Source organism: Erpetoichthys calabaricus, chromosome 2, assembly GCF_900747795.2.
Source record: "Erpetoichthys calabaricus chromosome 2, fErpCal1.3, whole genome shotgun sequence".
Lineage (NCBI taxonomy): Eukaryota > Metazoa > Chordata > Cladistia > Polypteriformes > Polypteridae > Erpetoichthys > Erpetoichthys calabaricus.
The window spans coordinates 42578703-42594283 of record NC_041395.2 but is presented as its reverse complement, the minus strand read 5'-3'; the positions used below and the strand labels follow the sequence as shown (position 1 = coordinate 42594283).

General features: G+C 38.6%; 1 protein-coding gene across 3 annotated transcripts in view; it reads left to right on the top strand.

Annotated features, from left to right (window-relative positions):
* The window catches only part of LOC114669633 (uncharacterized), a 362584-nt gene that overhangs the window by 19459 nt on the left and 327544 nt on the right, over window positions 1-15581 (top strand). For all 3 annotated transcript variants that reach the window (XM_051922294.1, XM_051922295.1, XM_051922296.1), the window contains exons 4-7: window positions 4938-5027; window positions 13146-13223; window positions 13573-13656; window positions 14137-14220. In XM_051922294.1, the coding sequence (XP_051778254.1) occupies window positions 4938-5027; window positions 13146-13223; window positions 13573-13656; window positions 14137-14220 (336 nt within the window). The remainder of the gene's footprint in view (window positions 1-4937; window positions 5028-13145; window positions 13224-13572; window positions 13657-14136; window positions 14221-15581) is intronic.

Here is a 15581-nt window from a genome sequence, read left to right as displayed (position 1 = left end):
ATATCTTTAGAATGTTGGAGGAAAATAGGATGGCAGAAAAAAAAAACTTGCATACATGTGTAGAAGATTCATATTTAACAAAGGTGATTCTGCAAAACTCAAAAGTCATTAAATCTGAACACTTCAGTGACTGTGACCTAACAACAGATGATTGATTATAGGGAGAACACAGATTTGCAAGGGGAAAATTAAGACATGAAACAGAACCCTGCAGTCCCTCTAGGTCTAACCATATAGGTTTTTGTTCTCTCTCTGTCTCTGAGGTGAATCCCTCACTTTTCCCTTTTCTCACTAATAACTTTTCTATTCACCTCAGTCCACTCTTTTCACCTCTTGTTTTTCATAGTTTTTGCCTGTGAACGTTCACTTTCTTAACCACTAAGCTTTAAGCTCATAGTACTACAGGTCCTTAAATTCTTTTCCTTAGTTAGTTCTCTGTCAAAACCTATTTATCACTTCTAAAGACAGAAGGCACTCTGGTACTTGAGCAACTCCATAAGTCCAAGTCTAAGAACACCAGATAACTTCAATGTTGGCTTCTATTTCTTTTGGGCGGTGAAGTACCAGCTATCACAGCTTCTACAAACTATAAGTTACTGTCATGCCGCAGTTCCACTAAGAACCACTCACCGTGAATGAGTTAAAACCCTTAAACCCAACCCCCATTCCTTCAAAGACTAATCATAACCCAGTATTCCTCACCCACAGAAAAAAAAACAATTTTAATAATTAAATGCTCCTTGAATGGAAAAAAGCTTTAATCAAAAATGTTAGGAAACAGGCAATTAGAAATAAACAGATTTCTTAATTTAATGTTAATTATCAGTTAACCCAATTTTTATACAAATAAATAAAAGAAGGGTCACTGTCATGGTTGACTGCTACTGGGGCTAAATACTCCCCCTATCTTTTATATTTTTGACCCCCAGGCACCAAGCTAGAGTTCCATTACAAGCTGGATAGAAGGTTCACACTTTTAATTATGCATTATATATGGACATTCTATACGTCGTCTGTTTTATTGATACGCCACTTGGTCAAGTGTGATGTCGGAGTATAGGGGGGGTTCCCCTGTTATTTTCAGGCCTCAGGCAGTTTGATCAATCCTGCCTAGATATGACTTATGTCCCTGAATGTTTTACAAACTCAGTGTTTCAGTATAGCCCTTGTGCTAGGCCAGACTTGTTTTTTTGTTGTTGCAAAATTACAGCAGGCCTCTAGTTTGTAGTTTATACAGGTTCTTGTCTGATATTCTGTGAACTGAACAGACATTATAATAAGATCTTATCCTTTACTGGTTCTGACATGGTATGTGGTGAGTAGAGCAGGTTACAAGAGACGTTTTTCTTCTGACTAGTAAATATTTTTTTAAGTATTATATCATTACAAAGATATATGTCTTAATATTATATGTGAAATATGAAAGCAAATCACACAAATCATTTATTTAGAAGTCCATTCTCATGTCAGCCTATATCTAAAATAATTGCATAAAAACTTGAGTCAAAAATACAATGTCCAACTCCTAAATGGACGAAGAGAGAAACTTGAAGTCCCTGAAAATGCCCAAGACAATTCCTGAGCACCACATTGTAGCAATACTTTTTTTCCAAGTCTGCTTAAACCCTCACTAAGTAATCTATATATATAAAAGTCAATGTGTGTATGTATGTATGTATGTTCCAGTATCACTCCCGAACGGTTGGAGTGATTTTCATGACACTTGGTACACATGTTTCTCATTGGTTGACTTAAAATACTGTAGGGTGAAATCAAACCTAACGCACCCCTTTCTGGGTAGTGTAGGGGGTGATCTTGTGGTCATGTATCCATGTTATCATCCAGTTGACACTCGGAATGACCACCAGAGGGCGAACTGGAGGTGACTGCCTGCTTTCTTTTTGTTTGAGCACCACTGCGCCCGCCTGTTGCGTTTGAAATCAAATAGAGTTGGCTGGTTCTAGTGTCAACTGGATGATAACATACATACAAGACTGCAAGACAAGCACATTAGTGAGTCTTCATTGTTTATTAATTTTTTTTCACTTTTAAAGTTGTTTTTTTTTAAATTATATTTTTCTCAAACAATTAAAAAAAAAACACTTTATTTTCCTCCCAGGCAACACCGGGTATTTCAGCTAGTCAAGCCATAAACAGAGGTAGCACTTGAATAGGGTGCCATACTCCCTTTGGTTATGGCTGGTGCTTTTTGTCATTCAAGTGTAAGAACATAACAAACACCTGCCTAAAAATAAAACAACTAAAATAAACAACTAAAAGGTCAAAAAGTACAGCTGTTTTCCCTCTAGTTGAAGATTCATTTCTAAACCACGTAATTCTTTCTGTCTGAAGGATGTTCTGTAAGGGATTGGTTCTTCAGAGTACTGACTGTGACAGGCCTTACAACCTCTTATGTGTCCAGTCTGGACTCACTGGCATGTAGATCTCTGTTTTTGACAGTATGTAATTTTAGTTTTTCCTCTTTTCTATGCTTGGATGCCCCAATGAATGGTTGTGAACCTCCTATAGTGTATGTAAATATATATTTCTTATTAAGCTTTTGCAGTCTTTCAGCATCTTAAGGAGACAGAAGTTAAATAACGTTCCGGTAGGCAAGACAGCTAAGCTAAAGCCATTTGGCAGCTGAACGGAAGAAAATCAAGTTCCATCTGAAAAGTATCATAAAGAAAATACTCTCTGCAGCTCATAGTCCTTATGAAAAAGGTAAAGTCCAGCTGACATTAGCCAACTATTCCTCCAGCCTTTTCCCACACAATGTAAAATACACTATTATATTGAAAAGTATCAGCAAGAGTGAAAGGGAAGGTCTACAGGACGGTAGTGAGACCAGCTGTGTTATATGGGTTGGAGACGGTGGCTCTGACCAGAAAGCAGGAGACAGAGCTGAAGGTAGCAGAGTTAAAGATGCTAAGATTTGCCCTGGGTGTGACGGGGATGGATAGAATTAGAAATGAGTACAATAGAGGGTCAGCTCAGGTTGGACGGTTGGGAGACAAAGTCAGAGAGGCGAGATTGCATTGGTTTGGACATGTGCAGAGGAGAGATGCTGAGTATATTGGGAGAAGAATGCTAAGGATAGAGCTGCCAGGGTAGAGGAAAAGCGAAAGTTTATGGATGTGGTAAGAGAGGACATGCAAGTGATGGGTGAAACAGAACAAGATGCAGAGAACAGAAAGATATGGAAGAAGATTATCCTCAGTGGCAACCCCTAACGGGAGAAGCCGAAAGAAGAAGATATAGAGAAGTATCCATGATTCTGGTATAAATCATTAAAACAATGATCAAATACTTGTTTTGTCACCACTGATTTAAGTTTTGCCTCTACTTATGTGTTTTTTCATTTCTGTAATGTGACCGAGTAACAAAATATCACTTCGGAGTGGCTGGAAAGTGTCTTAACTGACACACATTTCTCCTGATACAGTATTATATATTTAGTATAAGACCACAGAATCATTCATATTAACAAATAGTTTTATTATCATGTCAATATTCCACACTGCATAGAGATGAATAACCCATCTACAGTAAAATTAAATTAAGGCATACAAATCTTTTAATCAAGTCATAAACTTAACAATGAAAGAATTGCTGTCTGCAGGTACAAAAACCCCAGGAGGGAAAGAAAAAAAAATGAAATCTGTTTACACAGAAAAAAATTTAAAAAACACAGAATCAAAACAACTTGTAGATGAAATGATGTTATCCTTAAACCAGCCATTAACCCTAACTCTATATGTTTTATTAGTTAAAAAGGGATATATTTTCACTGATTTAGCTGGGAGTAGAGCATCCTCACAGAATTTTATATAACTGCTTATCTGTCAGTATTAGCAGAACAATTTTAAACATGTCCAGCTAGTGCATTTAAAACAGTCACACATGTGACACAACAGTGAACACTGGTTGAAATTGGCCAAGAACAATTTGAGTATCTGTATCACCCTAGAGATACTATAAGCTGCTACACTCGCAACTGCCCTTTAGGTTAATATAGATGATCACAATGAAAATTTGTGGACACTAACATAGAAAGGAAAGTGGGTCACACCTGAACAGACTGAAATTCTGTATCCTTAATGTACACTCTTTCTCAATGCATCACCAGTTAAAACAATTTTTATTTTTGTAAAACCAGACACCCCTGCCAGTGACTTAACCGTGGTGGCAGAGTCTCAGTCCAACTGAAGACTTTCATTAAATCTGTTAAACTACATTAGAATCATTTTCAGTTATCAATTTTTCTGTAAATGCCATAACACATGCTTCACTCTAACTGGGCTGAAAGCCTACATGTTTGAAGTTTATTTTTATTCTTTATAGACTGAACATGTTCCCATTATGAAAGTCGGTAACAGAATTCTTGCCTCCAATTTTCTCTTGGATGCCTTTTCTTTGTCTCCTTACACTTTCTTTTTTTTTGGTAACACAACTGTTATCACAAGTCACTGAATTATAAATATTGGTCATATTCGCTGAGAAATTGAGTGGTGTATTCAGGTAGGTTCCACTGAGTAAGGTGCTCTCTGCTGTATGTAATCTAAGCAGGCTGATTAAGAGGAGTAGCATAAGGACCCCCAGGTCAGATGAAGATATATCCATGCAACAAAGATAGAAATAAAGTTTATGAATTTTTATACTTCTCTTTGACACCATTAGAATCAAAGATAATTCCAACAAATGATTAGGATAAGATAGACATGATTTATGAGAAAGCAAAGTTAACATGGCTTAACAAAACATGGATTGAGACAGTCCTGCTACCAGTCACTTCAGGAACAGTGCCTGGTCAATTTATTTGTAGGACCGTATATACAGTTGCAATTAAATATCTCTGTATGAAATGAAAGATGCCTATGATTTTTTTTTTATTATAATGGTCTTGACTTTATTGATTTTATTTTGGTATTTTTTAGCAAACAAGAAGCTGAAGATGTTGACAGCTTTCGTATTATGTGTCCTTGAATGCCTTATCATATTTGGGACAATCTTGTGGGTAGTAAAAGGTAACGTATATCACACTTTTATTTGTTATGTTTGGGTATTTTCTACTTACGATGCCATGCTTACTCCAATTTTAATTTTTTTTCAAAGATTTTCAGTGGAATTTCAAATATTATATAAGGGCTGTAACCTCTTTACTATGTTGGTCAGGAATGAGTTACTTAATTACAAAACCCAGAGAGCATCTTTGGCATCGATCCATCCTCTTCCATTTACCCAAGATCGTGTCACGGGGGCAGCAGCTTGAGCAGAGATGCCCAGACTTCCCTCTCTCCGGCAACTTCTTCAAGCTGTTCTGGGGGAATCTCAAGGCGTTACTAGGCCAGCCGGGAGACATAGTCCCTCCAGTGTGTCCTGGGTCTTCCCCGGGGCCTCCTCCTTGTTAGACGTGCCTGGAACACCTCACCAGGGAGGCGTCCAGGAGGCATCCTGATCAGATGCTCGAGCCACCTCATCTGAGTCCTCTCGATGTGGAGGAGCAGCGGCACTATTCTGAGCCCCTCCTGCATGACTGAGCTTCTCACCCTATCTTTAAGGGAAAGCCCAGACACCCTGTGGAGGAAACTCATTTCAGCTGCTTGTACTCGTTCTTTCGGTCACTACCCACAGCTCATGACCATAGGTGAGGGCAGGAATGTAGATCGACCGGTAAATTGAGAGATTTGCCTTACGGCTCAGCTTCTTTTTCACCACGACAGACCGATGCAGAGTCTGCATCACTGTGGACGCCACACCGATCCGCCTGTCGATCTCACACTCCATTCTTCCCTCACTCGTGTACAAGACCCTGAGATACTTGAACTCCTCCACTTGGGGCAGGATCTCATTCCCAATCCTGAGAGGGCATTCCACCCTTTTCCGGCCGAGGACCATGGTCACGGATTTGGAGGTGCTGTTTCCCATCCCAGCCGCTTCACACTCAGCTGTGAACCGATCCAGAGAGAGGTGAAGATCACAGCCTGATGAAGCAAACAGGACAACATCATCTGCAAAAAGCAGTGACCCAATCCTGAGTCCACCAAACCAGACCCCCTCAACGCCCTGGCTGCACCTAGAAATTCTGTCCATAAAAGTTATGAACTGAATAGGTGACAAAGGGCAGCCCTGGCGGAGTCCAACTCTCACTGGAAATGGGTTTGACTTACTGCCAGCAATGCGGACCAAGCTCTGACACCGGTTGTACAGGGACCGAACAGCCCTTATCAGGGTGTCCGGTACCCCATACTCTCGGAGTACCCCCCACAGGATTCCCTGAGGGACATGGTCGAACGCCTTTTCCAAGTCCACAAAACACATGTAGACTGGTTGGGCAAACTCCCATGCACCCACCAGGACCCTGCTAAGGGTGTAGAGCTGGTCCACTGTTCCGCGATCAGGATGAAAACCACACTGTTCCTTCTGAATCCAAGGTTTGACTATCTGAAGGACCCTCTTCTCCATGACCCCCATATAGACTTTTCTCATGAGGCTGAGGAGTGTGATCCCTCTGTAGTTGGAACAATTTATCATACAATTAATTAATGTGTTTTCAGCACAATGCTCAAATATGTATTTTACAAATGTTAAATGTCTGAGCCACTAAAAACTATGCAGAAAGTGTAAAATTGGGAAAATAGTCTATATAATGCACTAGTGAGACCACATCTGGAGTACTGCAATGCAATTCTGGTCACCACATTTCAAGGAATACATTCCAGGACTTTAAGACATGTCATATACTGACTTTAATACTCTGAGAATTAAACTTGCTTGGTCTCAAGCAGAGAAGATTGCGTAGGGACCTAATCCAAGTCTTTCAAATTCTCAATGCCATTGATAAAGAAGATTCTGCAGAATTCTTTCATCTTAAGGGTAAATCACATAGTCGAGGACAGCTGTGGAAATAAAGGGAAAGTGCATTAATGATTGAAGCCAAGAAGCACTTCTTTACACAAAGAATTGTAGCTATCTGGAACAAACTACTTAGACATGGAGTTGAACCAGATTCTTTGACACCTTTAAGGAGTATCTGGATGAGAGATTGGGACAGTTTAGGTATTGGCTAAACAAACAAGCTTGATGGACCGAGTGGTATCCACTGGTTTGTCATCAAGGCACAGCATTTCACAATGAAATGATTGCAGTCCAGGATGAATCTTTCCTCTAGCAGAATTCATAGTTATTGTATGCCAGCATAACAAGACAATACATAAGCAGTATGTCCAAATTATATTATGTGATATCATCTACTGTTAAATTTTGGTCCGTACTTGTAAAATTTAAATTTTTATACTGTATTGGATTTGTTCTTTTCTGTGTATTGTATTGTATTGACCCCCTTCTTTTTGACACCCACTGCACACCCAACCTACCTGGAAAGGGGTCTCTTTTTGAACTGCCTTTCCCAAGGTTTCTTCCATTTTTTCCCTACAAGGTTTTTTTTGGGAGGTTTTCCTTGTCTTCTTAGAGAGTCAAGGCTGGGGGACTGTCAAGAGGCAGGGCCTGTTAAAGCCCATTGCGGCACTTCTTGTGTGATTTTGGGCTATACAAAAATAAATTGTATTGTATTGTATAAGAATATAAAAAGTATCCACCTATGGGTCATAAGGGCTAGGTGGATTCAATTTGGATTTATTAGTAAAAATATGATCTCTTTAAACTATTATAATCCTTAAAAAGCACACAGACTTTTCTGAAGAATCTAAACAACTCCATACATGTTTGAAATTAATTATATTTAGCTCTTGGAACCGTTGGATCCCCGGTTCTAGAGGCTGATCCTCCAATTAGCTATGATCTACCCAATCTCACTGAGACTGCACAGGTGGTAAACCAGCTGAATGTAGGGAAGGCTGCAGGGATTTGTGGTATCTGGGATGAACTTCTACAGGCTGGTGGTGTGGCTGTCGTCCTGGTATTGCAAGCAATCTTTACTTCTATTTGGGAGATGGGTGTCATCCCGTCCAACTGGAAAACAGGACTTTTTGTCCATATCTGGAAAGAGAAGGGTTATCTCCTGGATTGTGGCAACTATAAGGGGATAACACTGCTCTCTGTGCCTGGTAAAGTCCTTGCTAGGGTTATCCACAATAGGATCCATGATCACTTGCTAACCTTCCAGCAACCACAGCAGTCTGATTTTACGCCTAATATATCTACCTTCAATCGCATCCTGGCACTGATGGTTCTCATTGAGGGCAAATGTGAATATTAGGAGAGTTTATTTGCAGCCTTTTGTCATTTTTCATAAAGTGTACAACTCAATTGATCAACTGATGGGACATCCTGAGACTGTGGGGTCCCCCGAAGTTGCTGGATACCATGGCCGCCCTTTACACTGGTACTGTGAGTGCTGTGCAGAGTGGAGGCAGAACTTCTGCTTTTTTCCCCAATTGTTTCTGCGGTTCATTAGGGGTATGTTCTTGCTCCTACTCTCTTAAATGCTTCCATGGACTGGGTGTTGGTGAAGAAAGATTAACTGATCTTGACTTTGCTGACAATGCTGTGATCTTTGTAGAGTCAATGGTTGCTTTGATCGGGGCTCTCTAAAGACTGAGTGAGGAGTCTGAGTGGCTGGGTTTGCATGTTTCCTAGATAAAAAAACAAGATCCAGACATTTAATGGCCTCTTAGGCACATCCATCAGCAGTGTCTGTCTGTGGAGGTAATGTCGACCTCGTTGAGAGTTTTATTTACCTCGGCAGTGACATTCATGCCTCTGGTGACTCTTCCTATGAAGTCAATAGACGGATTGAGAGAGCATGGGGGTTCATGAGGTCATTGCAAAGGAGTATGTGGCGCTCCCTTAATCTTTGCAAGAGGACAAAGTTCTGACTCTTTAAAGATCTAGTGCTTACTGTTTTGGTATACAGTTGCAAGACATGGGTACTATCGAGTGACCTGAGACGAAGTCTGAACTCCTTCGGTACAGTGTCTCTTTGGAAAATCCTTGGGTACTGCAGGTTGTACTTTGTGTCTAATTAGCGGTTGCCCATGGAGTCCCAAATGAGACACATTACCTGCATTATAAGGGAGCATCAGTTAAGGCACTATGGCCATGTGGCACATTTCTCCGAGGGTGATCTGTCCCGTAAGATCCTTATTGCTGAGGACCCAAGCAGCTGGACCAGGCCAAAGGGATGTCCATGTAACACCTGGCTGCAGTACACAGACGGTTATTTTCGGAGGGTGGGACTGGACTGCGTGTCTGCCTGGGGGGATGCCAACCGGGATGCCGAGGTATTTCATAATGTGGTGGGTGTGGCAACACTCTGTACCGGTGCATGTTCCCCAGTCTGACGTGATCTGCATTATACATGGTAAACACATCCACTGCATCACCGGAGTACGTTTCAATGGTTTCACTAATGTGAACATTACACATAATCAACATGTGTTTAGGCCCCTGAACACTTTCCTATTATGGCCCATTCTGCTACATTTCTGTCATTTTTTTGTTTAAGTAACAACATTATGTTGCAATGTGTTCACCTCCACATCTGGACATCTGTAACATGTTTTAAGATAGTCCCTATTCCACGATGACTGCTTTGAGACCATCTTGTATGAAGACTGATTTGCACAATTTACTGAAGCCCTCTAATTTGCTTTTAACCGTCCTTGCAAGTCCTGCACTTCTTTCATGGCAGTTTCCATTGCTTGTGCCACTTTCTGGGCTTTCTCAAAAGTTAATTCAGGCTCTTCTAACAAGCAACACTGGATGCATTTGTCTTCTATGTCAACAACCACCCAGTCCTGTAACCTTTCTTTTAGCTTATCTCCATAATTGCAATGATGTACACGTTTGCAAAAACCTGCCATGCACTCTATTACACTTTCAGTTGCCTTCTTATTTCTAGAATTGAATTTAAACCATTGTTGAATGTCACTGGGCTTCAGGTTAAAATGATTTTTAGCCCTACTAATTCCTCATAGGGTTTAGTGTCCGGGTTTTCAGGGCTTAGCAAACTACTCATTATACTGTATATTTCAGCTCACTGAGCTTAGTAGAATTGCTGCATCTATTATTTCATTTGCTTCAACAAATTGAAACAGTTCTTAATAATATTTCTCCCAAGTCTGAAAGTGACTATCCAAAGGACTTATAAATCCTACCATTGAAGTTATGATGTTGGAAACCTCCTTTATCTTTTTTATCAAAATTATTTTCCTCTAAGTCTGATTTCCTCCTCGTCAATGTAATATCTTCCAGAATTACAAATGATAAATGGACACCTGGGGCCTTCCAGCAAAGCGACTTTATTTTTTTAAACATGCTTTACTCAAAAAACAAACCAACTTCTCAGAAAGTGCCCTCTCCACGCCCTAAAAACCAATAAATAAAAACTCCTTAAATAATAAAGAGCGCAAACAGAAAATGATCTGCTGTTACACCCACACTTGATTTCCCCTTTTGATAACCCTCTACAGTGCTCCATAATAATACTACACTGGGTCTGAAAGATCAGGAGTTTAAGCTCCTGACGCACCCCATCTCTTGACAACAGTGTCCCATTTCTGAACCCATTTGGTACTTATATTACATTCCCATGTAATTACTTAGTTCACCATTGTTTTCACCATTAAGATAAAAAGTTGATAATGTTGATTCTTAACAAAAATAATCTGCAGATTGTTACTTGTTAATTTATTCAATGTATTTATGGTTCTTTGTGTGCAGAAATGTTTCCAATTATTTGTGTGAACCTTTCCCTTCATACGTTTCTGTTGTAAAATAAAAGAAAAGATTCACAAAACTAATTCCTTTCATAACTTTAAAAACTTTAGTCATATTACCTATTACACTTCATTTGTTTAGAATGAAAAGGTTTAACTCCTTCGATATTTCCTCATAGCTCAAGCTTTTCAGTCTCTGAATCACTCTATTCGCTGTCCTCTGAAGTTTCTCTAGCAGTACTATGTTGTACACAATACTTCAGATTAGTATTGTAGTGACCCTTGAAGGAACCACTCAGAACACCAGGCAAGCTTCCTGTGCCTGCCGTAGCACCTTAGTTTATTAATGCAGTGCAGTCCCTACCATGGTTTTCCTCTTGTCGGCCCAATGTTAAGGTTCTGGGCACACCATCAAAGCAAGAAAATCGCAAGCACTGCTCCAGCTTTCGCTGTTTTTCACCTATCTCTTGCTATTCTATTTCCATAATCCTCCTGAATCTTCCGCACTCCTCAGCTACTACTTTTTTTTTTGTTCCACCAGGCTCCTCTCCATCTGCTTTGGTGCTTATTTTGTCCTGTTTCTGACAGGCTGAAGCTCAAATGCTTAATTTCTGCTCCTGCCTTGACCACGCAGGTTATGGTAGCCCGGTTAGCATTACAGTATATAACATAAAATCCAATCAGCCTTCTTAATTGCATCTGTATACTGTTTGGTTGTGAATAATGATGAATCACTTTGACTCCTATGTCCTTCTCATAAAGTATTCTTTCAAGTTTCAAACCTTCCATTGTGTATTCAAATCAAACATGTTTACTTTCCATGTGTAATATCTTACATTTACTTACATTATATTTCATTGACCACACATCTATATCTGTTTAGATCCCTCTGTAAGAGTTCAGCTGATTGTAAATTATCGACCTTCCGCCTAGTTTAGTATTATGCAGATTTGACAAAGTTACTTTTGTATTACTATACTGTATATTTCAAAGACCCAACACTGATTACTGAGAGACACCACTTCTAACATTAATTAATTCTGTAAAGGTTCACCTCAACATAACCCTCTGTCTAGGACAGTTTTGCACCACCTATACAGTGTCCTGAATACCAACATCTTTAAGTTTTATTACTATCCTCTCATGTGATGTTTTATCAAAAGACTTACGAAAAATCAAGATTAATAATATCACATGCACCACCTTGATCACATGTTTTTGTTACTTCTGCATAAATTCCAGCATATTAGTGAAACACAACCTCCCTTGTGTGAAACTATGCTGACAAGTTGCTAATACACTTATTCTTGAAAATAGTGTGCTTAATCTTTTCCCTTTTTATTGCTTTGGTTAATATTACCCATTTACCCACTTAACCTGTGTGTTAAGTTTACCGGCCTATAAACACTTGAGTCTGCCTGAGCACCAGTTTTATACAATGCAGGAATGTTTACTAGCTACCAGTCCCTATCAGTTTCCCCAGTGTTCAGAAATTTTCAAAAATATGTGTCAAGGGTTTATATATGCATTCACTACCCTCCATAACTACTGTAGGATAAAGGTTATCTGGTCCTGGTGATTTGTTAGATTTCAGCCTATAACTTTCTAAGCGGCTCTTCTCCCGCTATAATTTTCAAATCGCTCTGTAGATCATTAGTAGTAACTGATATTTCTTGGAGGATATCCCATTCTTCACACATACAGTATAATCCTCAGAATATGTAAATTCACAGTACTCCCTATCCATATGTCACTGTCTGCATATTTTGTATCACTCTTGCCATTACCAATACTTGCCACATCATCCTTAACTGTCCTTTAAAGCTAAAATCTTGAAAGAAATCTCTTTGCGGTCATATTTTCCCTTTTCTACACTAAATATTAGTTGAATTATGTGTTAAACAGGCTTCTTCATAGGCACAGCATTTGCTAATTTTTATTTCAGCTAAAGGCAGTATTTTTTCCATTTAATGAGGCCTGTTATATAATGAGATGTTTACAATGCAGATTCACAGCAAAATGATCTCTGATGCTTCTGTAACAAAGATGCAACACTGTGTATCCTCTTTAATTGGTTAATACGGCAGAAGGATTTGATTTCCCCCTGGGATTAATAAAGTATCTATCTATCTATCTATCTATCTATCTATCTATCTATCTATCTATCTATCTATCTATCTATCTATCTATCTATCAGTTTTTGGTAGTGGCAATGTTGCTTCCTTGATTTGATTAAATACATTGATCAATAATTATTATTAGTTAATGTATTTGTTTGTTTATTGAATACAGACAATAATGAGAGAATAACAAAATATTGACCAAATTTGGATTTTCTGGGTCATGAAATCTTACTGTAAAATCACCATTTGTATTTTTAGTTGAATTATTGTATATTTTTTCTGCTTTTGAATGTGCTTTTGTGGCATCAGCACTAACTAAATACTTTATATCTCCTTATAACAGGTGACTGCACATGTCTGGTGGCTGTTGGTTTGACCCAATTAGTTTTGTTTTTTATACTAGCAAAACACACATCCCAAGGTAGGGCAAGAACTGTGAAAGTTTAAATATGGATCAAATAAAAATGAAGCTTGGTGATCAATCAAACATGTTCAAATTGTTCATTTTCAGTGTTCTAAGGTGTTGTTTCAAATAATGTGAAAACTTGTATTTAGCTATTCTGGACAGTAAGCGTCCTTGTGGAAACTGCTCACTAATATTTTTATAAGGTTATTTGTAAACACTTCCATTTGTTACGTATGTTCACTATAAAGATAAGTCATAATGTTTCCTAATAAATAAAATATATACTCGTTTAATTTCACAGTAACCTCTGTGAATATAATATATAAGGTGTTGTTTTCTCACTGTATTTTCTTTTGTTTCCTAGGTTTCTATAAAATGTGTGGTGTCACATTTGCAGCAATGCTGTTGCTAATATTTGCATTTTGCTATTTAGAAAACTTAGAAAAAGGTAATTCTTAGCAGTAAATCAGCATGCAGAATATGTTGATGTTCAAGGGACCTGCATGCTAATTGAATTATATTTTATGCAGATTTGCTCTTAAACTGGATGTGATGATAAAATTACTATACATTCTTATTGTGGGCGGCCTTGCAGTTAGGAGACCTGGGTTCACTTCCCAGGTCCTCCCTGCATGGAGTTTGCATGTTCTCCCTGTGTCTGCGTGGGTTTCCTCCCACAGTCCAAAGACATGCAGGTTAGGTTCATTGGCAATCCTAAATTGTCCCTCGTGTGTGTGTGTGTGTGTGTGTGTGTGTGTGTGTGTGTCCTGCGGTGGGCTGGCACCCTGCCCGGGATTTGTTCCTGCCTTGCGCACTGTACTGGCTGGGATTGGCTTCAGCAGACCCCTGTGACTCTGTATTTTGATATAGCGGGTTGGATGATGACTGACTAACTGACATTCTTATTATCTCTTATTTTTTTAAACAGATGTCATTGATAACATGATGACTGATTATCAGAACCTTGCCAATGCCTTTGTGAGTTATGACTATCAGTACCTGTGGAAGGAAGGTACACTCTTTAATTCTGGAAATATTTTTGATTACATTAGTATCTATACGACAATGTTCTGTATAATTAAGTGCAGTTTTTTTGAAAATGCAATACTAAATGAGATCATTTGCACTCTTTCAGAGTAATCACAGAGTCTATTTTGGTAAAGAAATTTTAAAGTTAAAATCATGTTATCATAACCACTTGACTTAACTATGTGTAATACAGTTTCAACATGAAGTTTCAATATGAAGCACAAAAAAACAGTTTTGGCTAAAGGATCAGCACTTCTGAGCTGAAAACACAACAGTATACTAAAATACTTTACAGCGGGGAAAATAAGTATTGAACGCATCAACGTTTTTCTCATTAAATATATTTCTAACGGAGCTATTGGGTTTAGGTTTAGGTTTAGGTTAAGGTTTATTTGTCATATATAGGTTAACACAGGGTCAACATACAATGAAATGTGTATGACGAGAAAAACAAGGCACTCAACCTAGATCCAATAAAGCTAAAAAAAATAATTAAAAAAAAAAAATTACAAGTTAAAAATAGACAAGCCATATAAAATAAAATGTGAACGTTTTAAAAGAAGTTATAGAGCATGAAATTTACACCAGATGTCGGTAACAATGCAAATAATTCACACATACAAAGAAATAATAATAATAAGTTGTGCATAATAAAGTGGAATGACACTGGGAATAAGTATTGAACACATTTAATAAAATTTATTTAATACTTAGTAGAAAAGCCTTTGTTGGTAATGACAGTTTCAAGATGCCTTCTGTATGGAGAAATTAGTTGCATGCATTGCTAAGGTGTTATTTTGACCCATTCTTTCACACAAACTCTCTTCAAATCTTGAAGGTTCCGGGTGCCTCTTCTATGAACTTTGATCTTCAGTTCTTTCCATAGATTTGCAATTGGGTTCAAGTCGGGTGATTGACTGGGCCATTCTAGCAGCTTTATTTACTTTCTCTGAAACCAATTGAGAGTTTCCTTGGCTGTGTGTTTGGGGTCATTGTCTTGCTGAAATGTGCTGCCTTATTTCATCTTCAGCATCCTGAAAGATGGCAGCAGATTGTTATCAAGAATGTCCAGGTACATTTCTCCTTTCATCCTTCCTTCAATTATATGAAGTCTGCCATTACCATATGCTGAAAAACAGCCCCACACCATGATGTTCCCACCTCCAAACTTCACTGTTGGTATGGTGTTTTTGGGGTGATATGCACTGACATTTCTCCTCCAAACATGGTGTGTGCAATGACATTCAAAGAGTTCAATTCTGGTCTCATCTGACCAGACTATATTCTCCCAGTATTTCATTGGCTTGTCCAAATGTTGTGCAGCAAACTTTAAAGAGCTCTTCG